Raw genomic sequence first — 16,189 nt, 5'->3', positions numbered from 1 at the left:
TTTGTCCTTATCTCACATTTTATAGCGGCCAGAGCACTATATTCATACACTATCACATGAAGTGTTAAATTACATGAATGTGCTAATGTTTCTGAATAACTTATGTTTGGGAAATTTATAATATAACAGTGAGCAGTATGAGTGTATTCCAAATGGGTTACAGATTCCCTTGAAAAACCACATTTATAGCAAGGTTTATAAATTGGCTGCTTAATTTGCATTTGCTTGAAGCACAGCCAAATATGTGGTTGTTAAAAAAACCCACATTTCTTTTTCCTTTATGAAATTTATTTTAAACTGGATTGGCTAGTGGCTTTTGAGAACTGAGAGAATGAAAATACATACACACACTTTTCTGCTTTTTCTCAATGCCTGTCTGATAAAAGACATACAAAATTGACTTGCCAAATTTCTTTTCTCTTTCTTAAGTGAAGAGAGACCAAACCAGGGGTCAGATATTTGAAGATTCAGTCAATGCCCAGCAACAGCCCATGTCTCTTGAAAATAATCTTAAGTACTGACTACATAATTTCCAAGAAGGATTGCCTAAAATATTCTTATACTATTTCAGTAATTTCTTTTGCAATGAAAGAAGTTGTCTGCCAACTAGGTAAATGCAACTTGGCTTCTGCTGCTGTCCATGACAAAATACTTACATGGCCTAAATTAAAGGACCCAGGTGTGCTTTTGAGCATAAGACACAGTTGCTTTCTAGCCAACATGCCAGCTTCCTGCTGGGGAGAGCTCCAGTGATGTCCTCACTTTTGTCCATTCCTAAACTCTACTCTCCACAGAGGAAAACCTGAGTATGGAGTTGGATGGGACAATCATGTGCTTACCTAACCTAGGCCCTGAGGAGAAATAACTTCAGAAATCAGTTAAATGCTAGCTTAATGTGTATTTATATCTACATATATAAACAATAATAATTTGGAGAACTCTTAACATACAGATTAGATCCTGGACCTTTTAAAAAGTCACAGGTAGGAAAATCATATTACTTGGGAGGCTAAAGTACATTTTGTTGGTGCAACATCCAAGTCTCTTACAACTCCAAAACAATGCCTAAAGACTGTGTGGTAGCTTGTGTGTAACAATAGTAGCTGCTTGTATTAATTTTTCTCAGCAAACTGCAACATCAAACAGTAATAAACTGGACAATTTAATGGCAGTTTCAAAGATGCTTCAGCCAAGAGGCTGAAGAAACAGAATAAACAGGCATTCATTTGTAAGGCATCCCTTTCAAGTCTGAGTTAAATCCTAAACGAAGGGCTCCTGGGGCATGTTACATGGCTATTTTCTATTAACACAGTGTAGGACAATAATTATCACTCTTTCTGAGCAATAAAGCCTTGATTCAACACTATATCTGGCAGTGTGAATTTTACCATTGATTTCAGTTTGGTCATGATTGCATGACCAAAAGCTTAGTAATCAATAAAACAAAAAAGAACGCCTGGAGAAGATGTTCATAGGCACAAAATGCTGTTTAAAAGCTCGCTTTCCGGAGCAGACTTTCATCAGAGATTAGCTGGTAAATTGTCACTGGACAATTTTCCCTTCCACTCTCTGATGCATATCCTAAATTCTGCAGAAAACTATAGATAGTGTATATCACTTACATATAACCTAACTATGCACAGAATATTTCTTGGTTTTAAACCACATTAAATAAGACAGAAATAAGTTATAATGGGGTATAATATATATCAGACACTTCACTTTAATTTTAAAGTTTCAACATACTTGTTCCTCATGTACCTAGGCTACAAATTCTATGCAGGATTTTAATTTTTTTTTAATCTGCATTTCTGTTTGTATACCTAAACTTTTTTGAAAGTAAAATTTTGTGTAGACAGGTTGCTTGTTTCAAGTTGCTTATTCAAGCTAACAGTATTTGTGGACAGTATAATATATATATATAATTCTAGTGCAGATCTCTTTTGCACTAGAGATTTAGCACTGAGATTTTCTTTTGCTATCTGTTCAGCCACTGAGGGCAAGCAGGACGGTACCTCCCTTACCCTACCACTTCTCTTGATTTTTTTTTTTTAATTTTAGACTTCAAGTTTAGAAAAAAAATCTTCCCTTCAAAAAAAGATAACCAATAAAATGGAAAGATCATTTTCATATTAATAAGCAAGACTGCTGAGTGTTGAGACTCTTTGGCATTAGGTTTCAGTTCTGTCCTGATAGTATATGTTGCCTGCAGTAATATGATCAAAATATAGCAAAACCAAATTGCTGCAAATAGCTGTGAAAATGTGAGTCCTAAGGAAATAATATCTGAACACCAGCAGTAAAACCAGGCTAGAAGGTCACACCTAAACCCAGCTTTATGACAGACCTGGAGGTGAACCAAAATCAGCAATAGAATTGCCTTCGGAAACTATTAGTAAGACAGATATCAGCGATTTGGAGAGCAATGGATGCTCTATTTAAAGAATTACAGTTGGATGATTTTCTAAGGCAATTTCTAACTCATCAGGGTCAAAAAAAAGACTTATGATACAATATACATTATCTATCTATCTATCATCTATCTATCTATCTATCTAATGTGGAAAGCAGCCCTGTGAAGGCTGTATTTTTGGGAAGTTCAAGAAAAAAAAAGAGTAGTTTGTAAAGATCACCTCAGGCTTCTGCAAAAGACAATGAGGAAGTTTCAAACAGGGACAGAAAAGCCTGTAAGCATAATCCACGTTATAAAGTGACAACACAGCCTATTTTTCAGAATGTTTAACACACAAATAACTGGAAAAAAACCAACAAAACCAACAACTAAAACAAAACCCCAACCAAATACAAATGAAAAAAAAACCAGAAGAAATTAGGTGGAACAGAGAAAAATATCATTTAAGGCCAAAGATTGAGCTCTTCAAAACTAAAAATGTGATGTTGAATGCTTCATAGGTAGGAGCCAGAGTCTCAAAACTGGTCATATGCATTCACAGTCTTCATTGTGATACCAGTCTAATGTATCTGAGATCTCTGCCCCTTCTGGGCTGTGTATGGAGGGAAGAGGAGGAATGTTTCCAAAGTAACATTCAGAAATGTTTCTGGATTTTACTATCAAAGAATCTCAGAGATGAAACTGCTGATAAAATGCTGGACTTCCGGTAGCATTTAGGCATTGGCTGATGCTCAACCACTAAATATCCCTGAAATGGTTTATCAGATTTTTGATAACCATTTGAGAGACCCAAAAGGTAGTTTTTTAAACTTTATGGGATATTTTCCTAGTGAAGCTGTCAAACTGTGGCACAAAATGTGCTTGGTCTTATCACTGGTTAAAGCTGGATATGTCATGAAAACATTTATTAGAGGTCTTCCGTTTTTTTAATTTTGTATATTTAATTTTTGTGAAAAAATCTTTCCGCAATCTACTGGGAAAAGATTGCACACGTCAGAAAGACTGGGATTTCAGCCTGTCAATATTTTGGATTATGGAAAGAGGCAGAAACACAGGCTTTGTCTGAAGTTAACACCGGTACTGGAGGTAGGATAGAGGCATGGCTCTGTTCCTGCAGAAAATGTACATGAAAGGCAACAGAAAAAAAAAAAACAAGTTAGCTATGAAAAGAAAACAAAACAAAAATCTGCTTAAAACCAGGTCTTGTACCCCTTGCATATTCTGTCATGCAAGTCTTTTTTCTTAAAATATGTTGGTACTTCATACGAAAATAAGCAACAGAAAATTTTTCGCTTAAGAAGAGATTCTCAATGTTCTGAATCCCTAAAGAATTTTTCTTCTTTTTCTGAGTAAACACGTAGATGGCACTGCTATAGCAGCATACAGAGATTTTAAAAGATGAAGGCTGGAGTCCCTTCAAGATTTCCAGCATTTTATAGATTTTATAGATTTTATGAAAATAATACTCTTTCTACTTGCACATATACTGTAAGTTTTGAATAAATACTTTGCAATCAGATCCATAGTACATATTTAAAGGAGACTTTTAAAAATTGATTGAAAATCTAATGATGGAGAGAAGAGATTGCAAGTACTTTTAGTAAGTTATGACTGATTACACTCAGAAAATGTACATCTTAAATTAGGCAGCAGTTATCTAACCTTAGGTTCTAACCACTTGCACTTGTGTTTGCACAATTTAAAACCCAGAATTATCTTCCTATGTAGATTGTTTTAGACTAGGAACATCTTCAACTTGTTGATTGTTATTTTAATAAACTTAATTTTTTAAAACCATTATTTCCTTTCCCAGATCTCAGGTCTTTACTGGAGTGCTGTTCCAGAACTTGCAAATTTTGATTCCTTGTAGAAAACTAGCCAACATACAGTAAGTCGTGTTTCACTAATGATAAACTGTGTTACTGATGAACATAAAAGCATTTGCTGCTAGCCTGAGAAGGGCTTAGAACTGGAATTCTATGTGTTCATGAAAACCAGTATTATGCTTAAATTTCTGATACCTGCCTAGTTTTAAATGACCTTTTAAATACAAACTTTCATTGGTGTGGTATATTCCTTTGCTAACTCCCCTAATAGACTTCAAATCACATAATCCAAATTACATTATTTTCATATGATCATCTTTTTTAATAATACCCTTTTTATGATCCTTACAACAGCTGATGTATTTTAATGAGTTCTCCCTAGCTTTCCAATTATGTTTTTGTTGAACCATTGCATATTGTCCAATAATCTACTATCTTATGCAAAATAAAGACCCCCCCCAGCATTAAAACATAATCTTTCCAATGAAGCCAAAGGTATTATTAAAGTGTCTTTTTTTCCTTTAGATTTCTCCTATATAAAGCTGAAATGACTCGTTGAATTTCTTCGTTATGTTCTCCATTTTTATTTCAGGAGTTCTGACTTCTGCTCTCAGATAATTTTTAAAGTAATTTCTGAATCTGTACTTGCACCATTTATTTCGTTATCTCACCTTTTCAAGACAGTCTGTAAATTCTTGACTGCCTAAGCTTTCCGTCCCACTTTTATTATTTCCTCTCAGCATTTACTCCACAAGGACAAAAATTCCACTTTTCTCCTCAGCAGACTCCCACTGTGCAGTGGGAAGCATCATGCAAGTTGTGCATGTAGGGTTTGATCAGACTACTAATCTTTCAAAAGATGTTTTTTGAAACAGCTATCTTTCAATACTTTTGATTTACTTGTACAGTCTAGAAGCAGAATAAAGTCTTTTAGAAGTCTACACAGACACTTGAAAAAGCATCAAAGAAAATATTCTAGCTTATTTATCCTGCATGCTTCACTGAGGGACCTATGTCTTGAGTTTTAATGTTTAATAACATTGGGAAATGAATAATTTCATACAAACCAACTTTCTCAGGTCACAATGAATTCCCTTCAAAGCTATGAGAAGAGTGCTTCTACCTCTGAAGCTGCTGCTTGCTGAGTAGCAATTATATATATTTTTTTTGTATAAAGATATTATCCATGTGATGTGAATATTCAATGACATTTGTAGTCCTGCAGGCCATGAGTGTCTTCTTGCTCATTCTCATTACTGATAAATTTAATTACGTTGAACTCTACTTCCTCAAAAGGTGTACAGCAATAGGAATGTCCTGGGGCTATTCTAAGATAGCTTTACATGAAGAAGTTGAGGAGATATTCCCTTGTTGTCTCGGTCTCTGATGTTTTAAGGAAAAAGAGTTTTCTCATATGTATCTGGTTCAGTAATTACACTTGTTTTCCCCAATGAGATTTGGTTTTCCAGTCACTTTAACTTCTAGCACACACTTTATTAAAGCCTGCTATTTTCTTTGAACAGCAGCAGCCTCAGTACTGGGGACACTTTATTGCCCTAAGAGGCAAAAAGAAAATGGAATTAATCATGGGCTGATCAAACTGTGATATAACAAGATTCAACAGATGCCAACTCTATTTTTTTAAGGCTGAAAGCCATTATGCCATATATAAAGGACAAAGTTGTGAACAGTAGATCCATGATGAAATGATGGCAAGTATGACCTTATCAATTAAAGAAAATATAGCAGGCAATGCAATAGATCAAATAATGCTGATAGGACAAAATACTCCTTCAAACTAGAATTTCACAGAATTTCTAATCAGATGGTATCAATACATACAAAATCCTTTTTCCAGCAAGATAAGAATACTTGAAAAAGACACATCAGGTGACACCTGTGGACACACATCTCTAACTACAGAACTAGTTTAAGCCCAAAATATTATTTTACTTTTACAATAGCCACATGCATTCAACATTGCAGCAGCTATCTGTGAAATTTTTGAAAATAATTTATTTTACTTTTATGTTACTATAAGTTATTTAACCCTTTAATAAATGTACGTGCTACTTTCTACAACACTCTGCATGCAGGGAAACCTAGGACTGGACAGACAAAATTGGCAACTGAGGATAAAGAATTATAATCCATTTGACAATTACAAGTAAAGTTTTGACATGTCTCCTGTGAGAAGAGAAATCACCAGAATAACAGGAGGCACGATGTCTCCCCTCTTATTACTCTTCTTAAAACAACTCCTGAAATATAACTAATGATCTGTTGGTTTTAAAAGATGCAGAATCTTCAAAAGATCTGGGTGACACTTTTAAGAAATTGCTCTTTGTAGCATGTCAGCAGATAAAATAACAATGACAAGGTAGACCCCAGGTAAAAATGGATGCCTGCTACTCACTTCATGAGAAGATGTGAATGCTTCTCCATGGAGAAAACCCACAGGTACACTGCAGCTACCATAAGCCTTGTCCTGACCATCCTCCTCAGCAACTGTTCCCCAAAGCAGGTCAGTCTAACGTTTAAACCTTTTATTTCAGAAAAGTTTTATCACACATTTATTTTTTTTCGGTGTTGATAAGATTGCATTTGTTACAATGGTTTCCCCTTACTCAGTCATTAGGTCCATGAAATGAAATGAGAATTAAGCCTATCAGCTAGATAATGTCTTGATATAAGAATAAAGCATGCTATAAATCTGGATGTGCAGACAAATGTAAGCAGGGACACTGTGCATGTACGTGTAGATAAACGAACACTCGTACAGAAATAACCTTAATCTGTTTTCTTTTAGTGATGCAAGTTTCACAATTTACTGTAATAGTTATTTTTAATTCTCATTACTGAAAACCACGTATGGAATAAATAAAATATGTTAACTACTTAGTATGAAGGCCACTTTGACTAGAATCAAAACCAAATGTACAATGAGAGTGAAACATTGGGGTTAGTTTTGGACTTAGAAGACTTATGTATGATGCTGCAGCTGAAAAGAAAAAAAAGGAAACCTTTATCCCAGTCACACACAGGTAAGTAGAGCCAGTTTTTTGCATTTACTCCTGTAGCAGAAGTCTTGTACCTGGAATAGAAATTGGAAATGGGGTTTCCTTATATTTTATGTCAGAAAAAGATCATCATGTCTCTATTTTAAATATCCTTCTCTCTAATCTGATGTGCTTTTAAATTAAGTACAGAATGCCTTTATAACCTTCTTCAAACATTAAAAGGAAAAAAAAATGGGTTAGGAAAGTGCTTATGGTACTGTTCAATGTGTACTAAATCCAGAAGCAGATCTTCAGTGAATAAGAAAAAGCCACAAAGCTCACTTTTGGTTTATGCCACATATTCAAGTGCTAGAAAAGTAGAGAGAAGACATAAACCTCAAGGTTTATCCTACCTATAATGGAAATTATATACTAAATGTATTATTAAAGGCCACCAAAAATGCCTTCATATTTGAAATAGAGCATGTGTTAAATGTAATGGACAGAAAATGTAGTACTTTTCTGGTTTAACACAGCTGCTACCATTATCCTGTATATTTCAGGATAACAATTGCTTAGATGAAATCTATCTTTTAAAAAGCTTTGAAGTGATATGAATAGGAGGAATATCAAAATTTCTCAAATTATTTTGTCTATTGCAGCTGCTAATTAAGAGGTATTAATGAAGCACCCATGTAGACAGTATTGGTATCCAAGGTAGCAGAGACAGTTATATTGAGATATTTTATTGATTGGGATCTTAACATTAGAGACAGTTTAAAAAAAAAAAAATAAAAAAAATCCCACATTGCAGTTGCCACCTTCATAATTCAGAATTTGATTATATTGGTTTGTTGCTTTTGTGTTGTTTTTTTTTTTTCCCTCTTGTAGAAAATCACAGAATTTTCTTGGGGTCAGCTGGGGTAGAGGGGAAAGGAGAAGAAGGCAGGTTCTCTTCATAAAAGCAGTCATAAAAGCACCTTGTGTAGTTTTCATGAATGACTATGAATTCAGCTGGCTATAGAAGGAGCTCCTGGTTCACATAATAACACTAAGAGAAAGTAGTATGTTAAAAATGAAATAAATTAATTATAATCTGCCTGTATCTATATAATTTTATTTCACTACAGCTATAGGAATGAGATTTATGTTAATTTATTTTATTGAATGTGAAGCAGATGATTTATTTCCGTTGCAGGTATTTCAGCACAGATCTGTCCTGCAAACTTTCTACATGCATCACATCCATGTGTTTTGGGCAAGAAACACTGGAGAAAACCTATACAAATTAAGCTCTAAGTACCAAAAACTGAGGTCAGTGATATACCTATATATATCCCTTCAACTCTGAACAGTAACATAACCTGTCCTAATAAAGTCCAACTTACCTTCTTCCAAATTGATATTCCTTCCTTCCTGCTCTCTCCCTGAAAGCACACAGTCCCTACATGACATTTTTCTTAGAGGAATGTTTTTTCTCAGCCTCAGACATGCTCTCCATTTATAACTTGGCTTCTTCTTAGATTTCCTTATAGTAACACGTACTTCTTGACTTACAGCACTTTGTTTTTACTTGCCTCAGTCACCCTTCCATAATGTTCTGGAGCAGACAGTATTGATAATAAAATTCCCCTGGTTGATGCCATAGCAATTTAGAAAGTCAAACAGGTGCTGGACTGGAAACTCAAGCATTTAGAAGCCAGTGAATTTTCAGTGCTGCAGTGTCTTAAATACATGCAAGAGAAGCATGCTTTCCTCTCCCCAGTTTCTGTTTCTGTGGCTTATGCAAACTAGTTAATTCTTTTAATTCTTCTGAAAGTTATGGTGAAGGAAATTAAAATGACTGCCCCTAAAGTTCTGGTATTGCTGGTTCCCTAAAGCTAACCACATACAGTCCAACAAGGGAAAACATGTCAACCCTGACAAGTCAAAGGCTATAGCTAGCCTTAGCTAAAGCTAGCCTTAGCTGTTCTTAGCTAAATTTATATTTGATTTCTATTTTTTGTTGATATTATAAAGCAGTCACTTACTGAGGGTTTCCATAGTAACAATTGAGCTAGGTTTTCTTTTTATTTTATTTTTTTTTTTTTTTAATTTTAAAGCTCTTTCATGCAATTAACATACATTTACAGTGAGATAATTGGCATGGAATACTGTTCCTGCTTTCCCAGTATTATTTAACCAGAGCAGGGTAAAGCATGGCTTTCGGTGAAACTCGAGATTTTATTTTCCCTCCTCTGTAAGAACATTAAAAATACTTTACAATTTACTTACATCTTTGGTTTCTGCGTTTGCTCTTGTACATAGTCATTCTGAAGAAATTCCACTTTTTAAAAAGGAATTGCCTTGAACACAGAGAAAAGAGATGCAATCGTGCTTCTGCTTTGCAGGGAGACAGTTGCTCACTGACAGAAGGTAACCAGCAATCTCTCAGAGAAAGGCAGGGTAATACCATTCTCCTAAAATCCAGGGGAGATGCAACTGGCTCTTACTATTTTCTCTGTTACAAAACTCAGAGAAAAAAATGTATTTATTTTCATATTTTTTCAAATGTGTTGGATACCAGCTAATAAAATTTTGAAAGCATATAAAATCATGTAATCAGACAAAGTGGGGTAATGTGCTATTTAATAGTCTGAAATTAAGATTCCTCGAAAAAGCCCTGATATAACCAAAATTTCATAAATGACCTCATAAACTAATAAGAACTAACTTTTCATTGTGACCTCTTAGAATCACGCATATGAAGACATTAAAATATTTGGGGGTAAATTTTCAAGCAAAATTACCATTAAAAAAAATTAACACATGTTGATCAATTAAATCCTGACTGCAGGTAAACATGCCTATGTTTACTTCTGCATTACCTTTCAATGTTTAAATCTGGGAAGCTTTTTAAGCAGCATTCTACTGATTGCTCATTTTTATAACTGATTCATTGTCCATTATTGTGTTGAATCACAATGTCATGGGAAAAAAAGTGGCAGCATCATAGGATCTTTCACGTGTATGTCACCATTTCAAAGAACTCAGACATCTTAAAGAGATCAAGGGAAAGGGGGAGAAATTCTTCTCTTGTTGGGGAATAAGAGTTATGACAATATTCAAGAAAAAACATGCCCGTGTCAGCTATGGAGCTGGGAAGAAGTTGAAATTCCTGTTCATTCAGCAATAAATCTGCCTTCAATTAAACTGTGAAGTATTTCTTGATGTTTTAAGAAACTCATGTTTTCAGATGCCTTTCATGTTTTCTCAACTGCTGACCCTAAAATTTTCATCTTTTTTTTCCCCTCTCAGTTTTTTTTTCCAATATCTCCAACATAAATATTTTTAGTTTGTGCATAATTTAATTTTCTTTCAGTTGCTCAGTATATACAGATCTTCACACTGGCCCATCTCTAGCTACTGAAGTGAAATCTTTACTTTATATTGGCTCTACTAATCTATTTTTCCTCTCCCTGTCAAAATCTGACCACATATCTTTTCATTTGCTTTGGATTTGTATCAGCATAGTTGAGGATAAAGTGTAGCCTGAAGTAAGCGAAAGCAATGGATGCAATTTTTAGATTTATTTAGTATTTCAAATACAGTTGTCTTAAAATGCCAAGGTTGAAATAACACCATTTCTATTGTTTAGGTCAGCAGAAAGGTGGAAAATGGCAAAGCAAATCAACAGTGACAGGAAGGAAAAGAATTGACTAATAAGTCATTGCTATACATAGTAGAAGGCAAAATGTTTGCATCACATAGAAAGACCCTGCATGCCATATACTCAGCTGTTATATCCACTGGTCAGTATTTTTGCAGCAATTTATATGTGCTGAGGATAATTCCTCAGTTTTCCTGCTAGAGTTTTTTCCTCTGGGTTTACTTCCAGCTGTATCAGGTCCGTGGTCTGATTCAGACTACAGAGTCTCCTTTCATATTTGCTGCTTCTTGTAGCAATCTTTGTTTACTTTTCCTGCTACTTTCTTCTACCCAAAGGCTCTTATCTATATTGTCCAGTATAAATTTTCTTTCTTTCATTGATTTGGTAAGATGTCCTAAACCTTTTTCTTCAGGCCCCATTAGATCTTAACTATAGAACTCATTGCTTTTCCTTATCATTAATGGCCAACTTTCTGATATTTTTTATAATGTGTTTAACCTAGACATATATTATTATCTCTCCACATTATACATATCACATATAACACATGTATATATTTTCATTGTTCTTTTGTGTATTATTCTAGTACAACCATGCATTTGTATGAAAATATCTTGCTAATTGTATAATATAAAAATATAAACTAAATAGAAATTTCATGAGATAGAAATGAATTTATTTCAGACCAATGATCCCTGAAAAACACAGTCTTTATTGTTTTTTCTTTGTTTTAATTGCAATGCTGATCACTTCTTCAATACAGTGAAATGCATTTGCTAAAAATAATGTAAATACACTGTTTTGTGAATCATTCTAGATCTGCTCATAAAAAATATTGCAAAAAAGGCACTTAAAAGGGCTGGCTAGCTTTGAGTAGGCACAGCAGGCTCCTGTTTCTCTGTGTTACTGTTCTCTGTTAGGAGAGTTTAAAATTAATTTTCACACTATTACAGCCTTAAAATAGTCAGAATCTTGCATATGGCTGGTTAAATGCATTAAGCTTAGTGAGGTGGGAAGAAATGAATGGAACTCCTCAGCAACAAAAATCACCTAGTCAAATTAAGCTTATTACTTTTCTGCAAGGATACATTTTCTTAAATGAGTACTAAATTTTAATTATTCGGTTTTGCTGGTAGTAAAATAATTAATAATGTCCACATCTGCACATCCTATATAACCTCTCTCCTTTCTCTCCTCCCCACCTTACAGGTTCCAATAAGGATTTGTCCTCTGAATACTGAAATAAATTTCTCAAAATGTTTCATAAGCAGAGGAAAAGAAAAAATACAGATATTTTACAAATATAACTGCCGGCTTGACTGTCACATATTACTCATCGATAAACATGCTGCCTGGGCTGCATCCTCAATTTTATTTTTAATGAACATATCTTAGCAAAAAACATGAAGGTAGAGGAGGCTTAAAGTATGTTCTGTCTTTCCGTGTTTATCTCAATGCACCCAAAGAGTCTTCTTAGATAATATCTTTTTATAGCTTACACTATGGCTATTTTGATGATATCTTCAAATAAGAAAATATCACATCTATGAATATGAATTACTTTTTTCTTTAAATAAATGGTATGTGTAGAGATCAACATTTAGAATTACAGAATCATAGAATAGTTAGGGTTGGAAAGGACCTTAAGATCATCTAGTTCCAAACCCCCTGCCATGGGCAGTGACACCTCACACTAAACCATGTCACCCAAGGCCCTGTCCAACCTGGCCTTGAGCACCACCAGGGATGGAACATTCACAGCTTCCCTGGGCAACCCATTCCAGTGCCTCACCACCCTCACAGTAAAGAACTTCTTCCTTATATCTAATCTAAACTTCCCCTGTTTAATTTTTAACCAGTTGCCCCTTGTCCTGTTACTACAGTCCCTAATGAAGAGTCCCTCTCCAGCATCCTTGGAGAACCCCTTCAGATACTGGAAGGCTGCTATAAGTTCTCCGTGCAGCGTTATCTTCTGCAGGCTAAACAGCCCCAATTAACTTCTTCCAAGTAAAAAACAATCCTTGACATAATCATCGATGTATGAAAATTATGTATATGACATGTGTGCACTTTTAACTGGTAAAATTTGGACATTACCTGACAATAATACTTTTTAACCTGATGTAATACTAGATAAATAAAATTCAATTTACCAAGAAATGCCATTTAGCTATTGAGGTAGGTTTTAGAAAACGTATTCTCTTTATGATGTAATGAAGACAGAACTTAAAATATTGGCTGAACAATAGAATCATAGAATAGTTAGGGTAGGAAAGGACCTTAAGATCATCTAGTTCCAAACCCCCTGACATGGGCAGGAACACCTCACGCTAAATCATATCACCCAAGGCCTTGTCCAACCTGGTCTTGAACACTGCCAGGGATGGAGCATTCACAACCTCCCTGGGCAACCTATTCCATAATAAGCCTGACTGAAATTGGTACAATACTGAACAAACTGTGTCAAGCAGAATAAGATTGAGCAAAATTTGTACTTAATGCTAACATCTATAAGTTCGAATCAAGGAGATCTATAAATGTTTCTCAAGAGACAACAAAGCTAGCTAGCACTGCTGAAGCAGACCAGAAATAATGACTGATGAGGCTACCAAAACAAAAAAAAAAATATTAAAAGGTTACCTGTAGACTAAAGGGCTCAATTCATTAATTTCATCAACGATTTAGATGAGGGAATTGAGTGTACTATCAGCAAGTTTGCTGATGGCACTAAGCTGGGAGGAGTGGCTGGCATGCCAGAAGGCTGTGCTGCCATCCAGCAAGACCTGGACAGGTTGGAGAGTTGGGCAGGGAATAACTTGATGAAATATAACAAGGGAAAGTGTAGAGTCCTGCATCTGGGCAGGAACAACCCCAGGTTCCAGTATAGGTTGGGAAACGACCTGTTAGAGAGCAGTGTAGGGGAGAGGGACCTGGGGGTCCTAGTGGACGACAGGATGACCATGAGCCAACACTGTGCCCTTGTGGCTAAGAAGGCCAATGGCATCCTGGGGTGTATTAGAAGGGGGTGGTTAGTAGGTCGAGAGAGGTCCTCCTTCCCCTCTACTCTGCCCTGGTGAGACCCCATCTGGAATATTGTGCCCAGTTCTGGGCCCCTCAGTTCAAGAAGGACAGGGAGCTGCTGGAGAGAGTCCAGTGCAGGGCAATGAAGATGATTAAGGGAGTGGAGCATCTCCCCTACAAGGAAAGACTGAGACAGCTGGGTCTCTATAGTTTGGAGAAGAGGAGACTGAGAGGTGACCTTATAAGTGTCTATAAATATATAAATGGGGAGTGTCACGAGGATGGAGCCAGGCTCTATTCAGTGGCAAACAATGATAGGACAAGGGGTAATGGGTACAAACTGGAACACAAGAGGTTCCACTTAAACTTGAGAAGAAACTTCTTCTCAGTGAGGGTGACAGAACACTGGAACAGGCTGCCCAGGGAGGTTGTGGAGTCTCCTTCCCTGGAGACATTCAAAACCCGCCTGGACGCATTCCTGTGTAACATTATCTAGGTGCTCCTGCTCCGGCAGGGGGATTGGACTAGATGATCTTTTGAGGTCCCTTCCAATCTCTAGCATACTGTGATACTGTGTAATTCAGCTGAATAAATGTTGTCTAACACTACTTTGATGTTGTACGGCATCTAAGATAACCATACACTGCAAGAAAATATGGCACAGGACCTGTAGGAAAACCTACAACTTCTGGAGCATGCTGCTGAAGCCAAAACCATCTTAAATGTCTCTAGGCAAATAAGCAAATGAACACAGCCCCAAAAGCTTATATTCTAACCTCTGTCTCATAACTACCACTATTATTTGGCTTTTTTCATACTTAAGGCCATTTTTTCAAAGTAGTCCTAACATCTGTTGAAATCCAGGTGGAAACCAACAAAAAATCCTAGCCATTGCAGGCCTGTGATTGATTGCAGTAGGAATTGTATAGAAAGAGGAAAAGGTAAGATGTATTACTGTGAATTTTTAAATATCCTTAAAGAGGCTACTATTTGTTAGCACACAATCCACAGCTGATTGTGGGGGTTAAAAAAAAAAGTGTGAAAAAATAAAGTAGCACAATACATTCAAATCAACAGTATTTCCCTTTACTAAAGCCAAAATGCCTGACAAATGTTTTAATAGTCTGTCTTCAGCCAGTTTTTACTCTGCCTGTGTTCACATACAGAATATAGAGTTTGCAAAATTTCATTAGAACTTCCACATATTCATCAAAAGCTGCATTAGAATGCATTTTGTTACACTCACAGCATTTCCATCATCTACTAATTTAGGAAGAAACATCAGAAGAAATTTTTTTCTGGAGCTGTTCGATTTTTAGTAAACTATTTGTCTGCTTCTTGTCCCTATTATCTTCTACATGTCTGCTGACCTGTTTTCTTCTGCACTATTAGACAGTAATGACACTTCACCACAAATGATTCTTTTTTAGAGAGTAGGAGAAAGCCCCCAAGGTACTGGTCCTACTTTTACCATAGACAATTCTCTCTTTTTCAGTGACACTTCTTCACTGGAATATCATTTGTCTCGTTGTAATATTAGCATTTCTTTTTAAGGAATTCACTGTCAGGCTTTCCTCATTAGACTGAGTTCTTCTTATCAGATATTGCTATTGCCATTTAGCAATATGATCACAGAAATATGAAACGAAGCCTGCCACCTTCTCTCTCAGGAGCCCATACCGGCTCTTCCTCCCATCAGTTGTCCTTTTCACAGCAATTTCTTTTTTATTTAACAAGAGCATTACAAAAGCATTTGGATATTTTTCTGTGACTAACAATTTCCAAAGCTTATTATGTCCCTTCTTACAAATGTAAGATTGGAATTTACATTTGCATGTCTGAAGGTAAATATTCATCTATTAATAAAGATAGGAATTTCAAAGAATGACAGAAGATTAGGGGGAAAAAAAACCAAAACCAACAAAACCAACTAAGCAGAGGTACTGTGTATCAGTCCTTAAATACATGCAAAGTTGACACACTGAAAAAAAGGGGAAAAAAAAAGGAAAAGACTTAGTGAATAAGCCATTTTCTATGTCTCTGGAGGTTAGAAAAGTCACGTACATCACTGTAGCAAAGGAGATTTAAATTAGTAATTTGGAAACTAACTTTGTTACTGGCAAGGGTACCCATACATTGCTTAAAAATTGCTAAAGGATTCTAGAACATGTTTCAGAGAAGCCTGCCTAGGAGATGGATAAGTTGACATCTTGTAGTTTCTTCCAAGTCTTACTTGTGATCCTGCATGTGCAGATAAAACAGCAATTTTAAGACTGAGCAT

The 16,189-nt window shown here is 35.7% G+C and overlaps 1 protein-coding gene across 9 annotated transcripts in view; it reads right to left on the bottom strand.

Moving 5' to 3' along the window:
- The window catches only part of RALYL (RALY RNA binding protein like), a 386,283-nt gene that overhangs the window by 103,760 nt on the left and 266,334 nt on the right, over positions 1–16,189 (bottom strand). The window contains exon 1 of one of the 9 annotated variants that reach the window (XM_057426075.1): positions 9,513–9,660. The exons of the other annotated variants lie outside the window; for them this stretch is intronic. Within the exon in view, the coding sequence (XP_057282058.1) occupies positions 9,513–9,549 (37 nt within the window). The 5' untranslated portion in view covers positions 9,550–9,660. Of the gene's footprint in view, positions 1–9,512; positions 9,661–16,189 lie in introns of those variants that run through there. 9 annotated transcript variants of the gene reach the window in all.

The sequence above is a fragment of the Pezoporus wallicus genome, unplaced genomic scaffold (assembly GCF_028554395.1).
Source record: "Pezoporus wallicus isolate ANWC-B61680 ecotype Strahan unplaced genomic scaffold, APGP_CSIRO_Pwel_v1 contig_4131, whole genome shotgun sequence".
In the NCBI taxonomy this organism is placed as follows: Eukaryota; Metazoa; Chordata; class Aves; order Psittaciformes; family Psittacidae; genus Pezoporus; species Pezoporus wallicus.
Note: the sequence above shows the minus strand (reverse complement) of the source record. Positions and strands in the feature narration are given on the sequence as shown.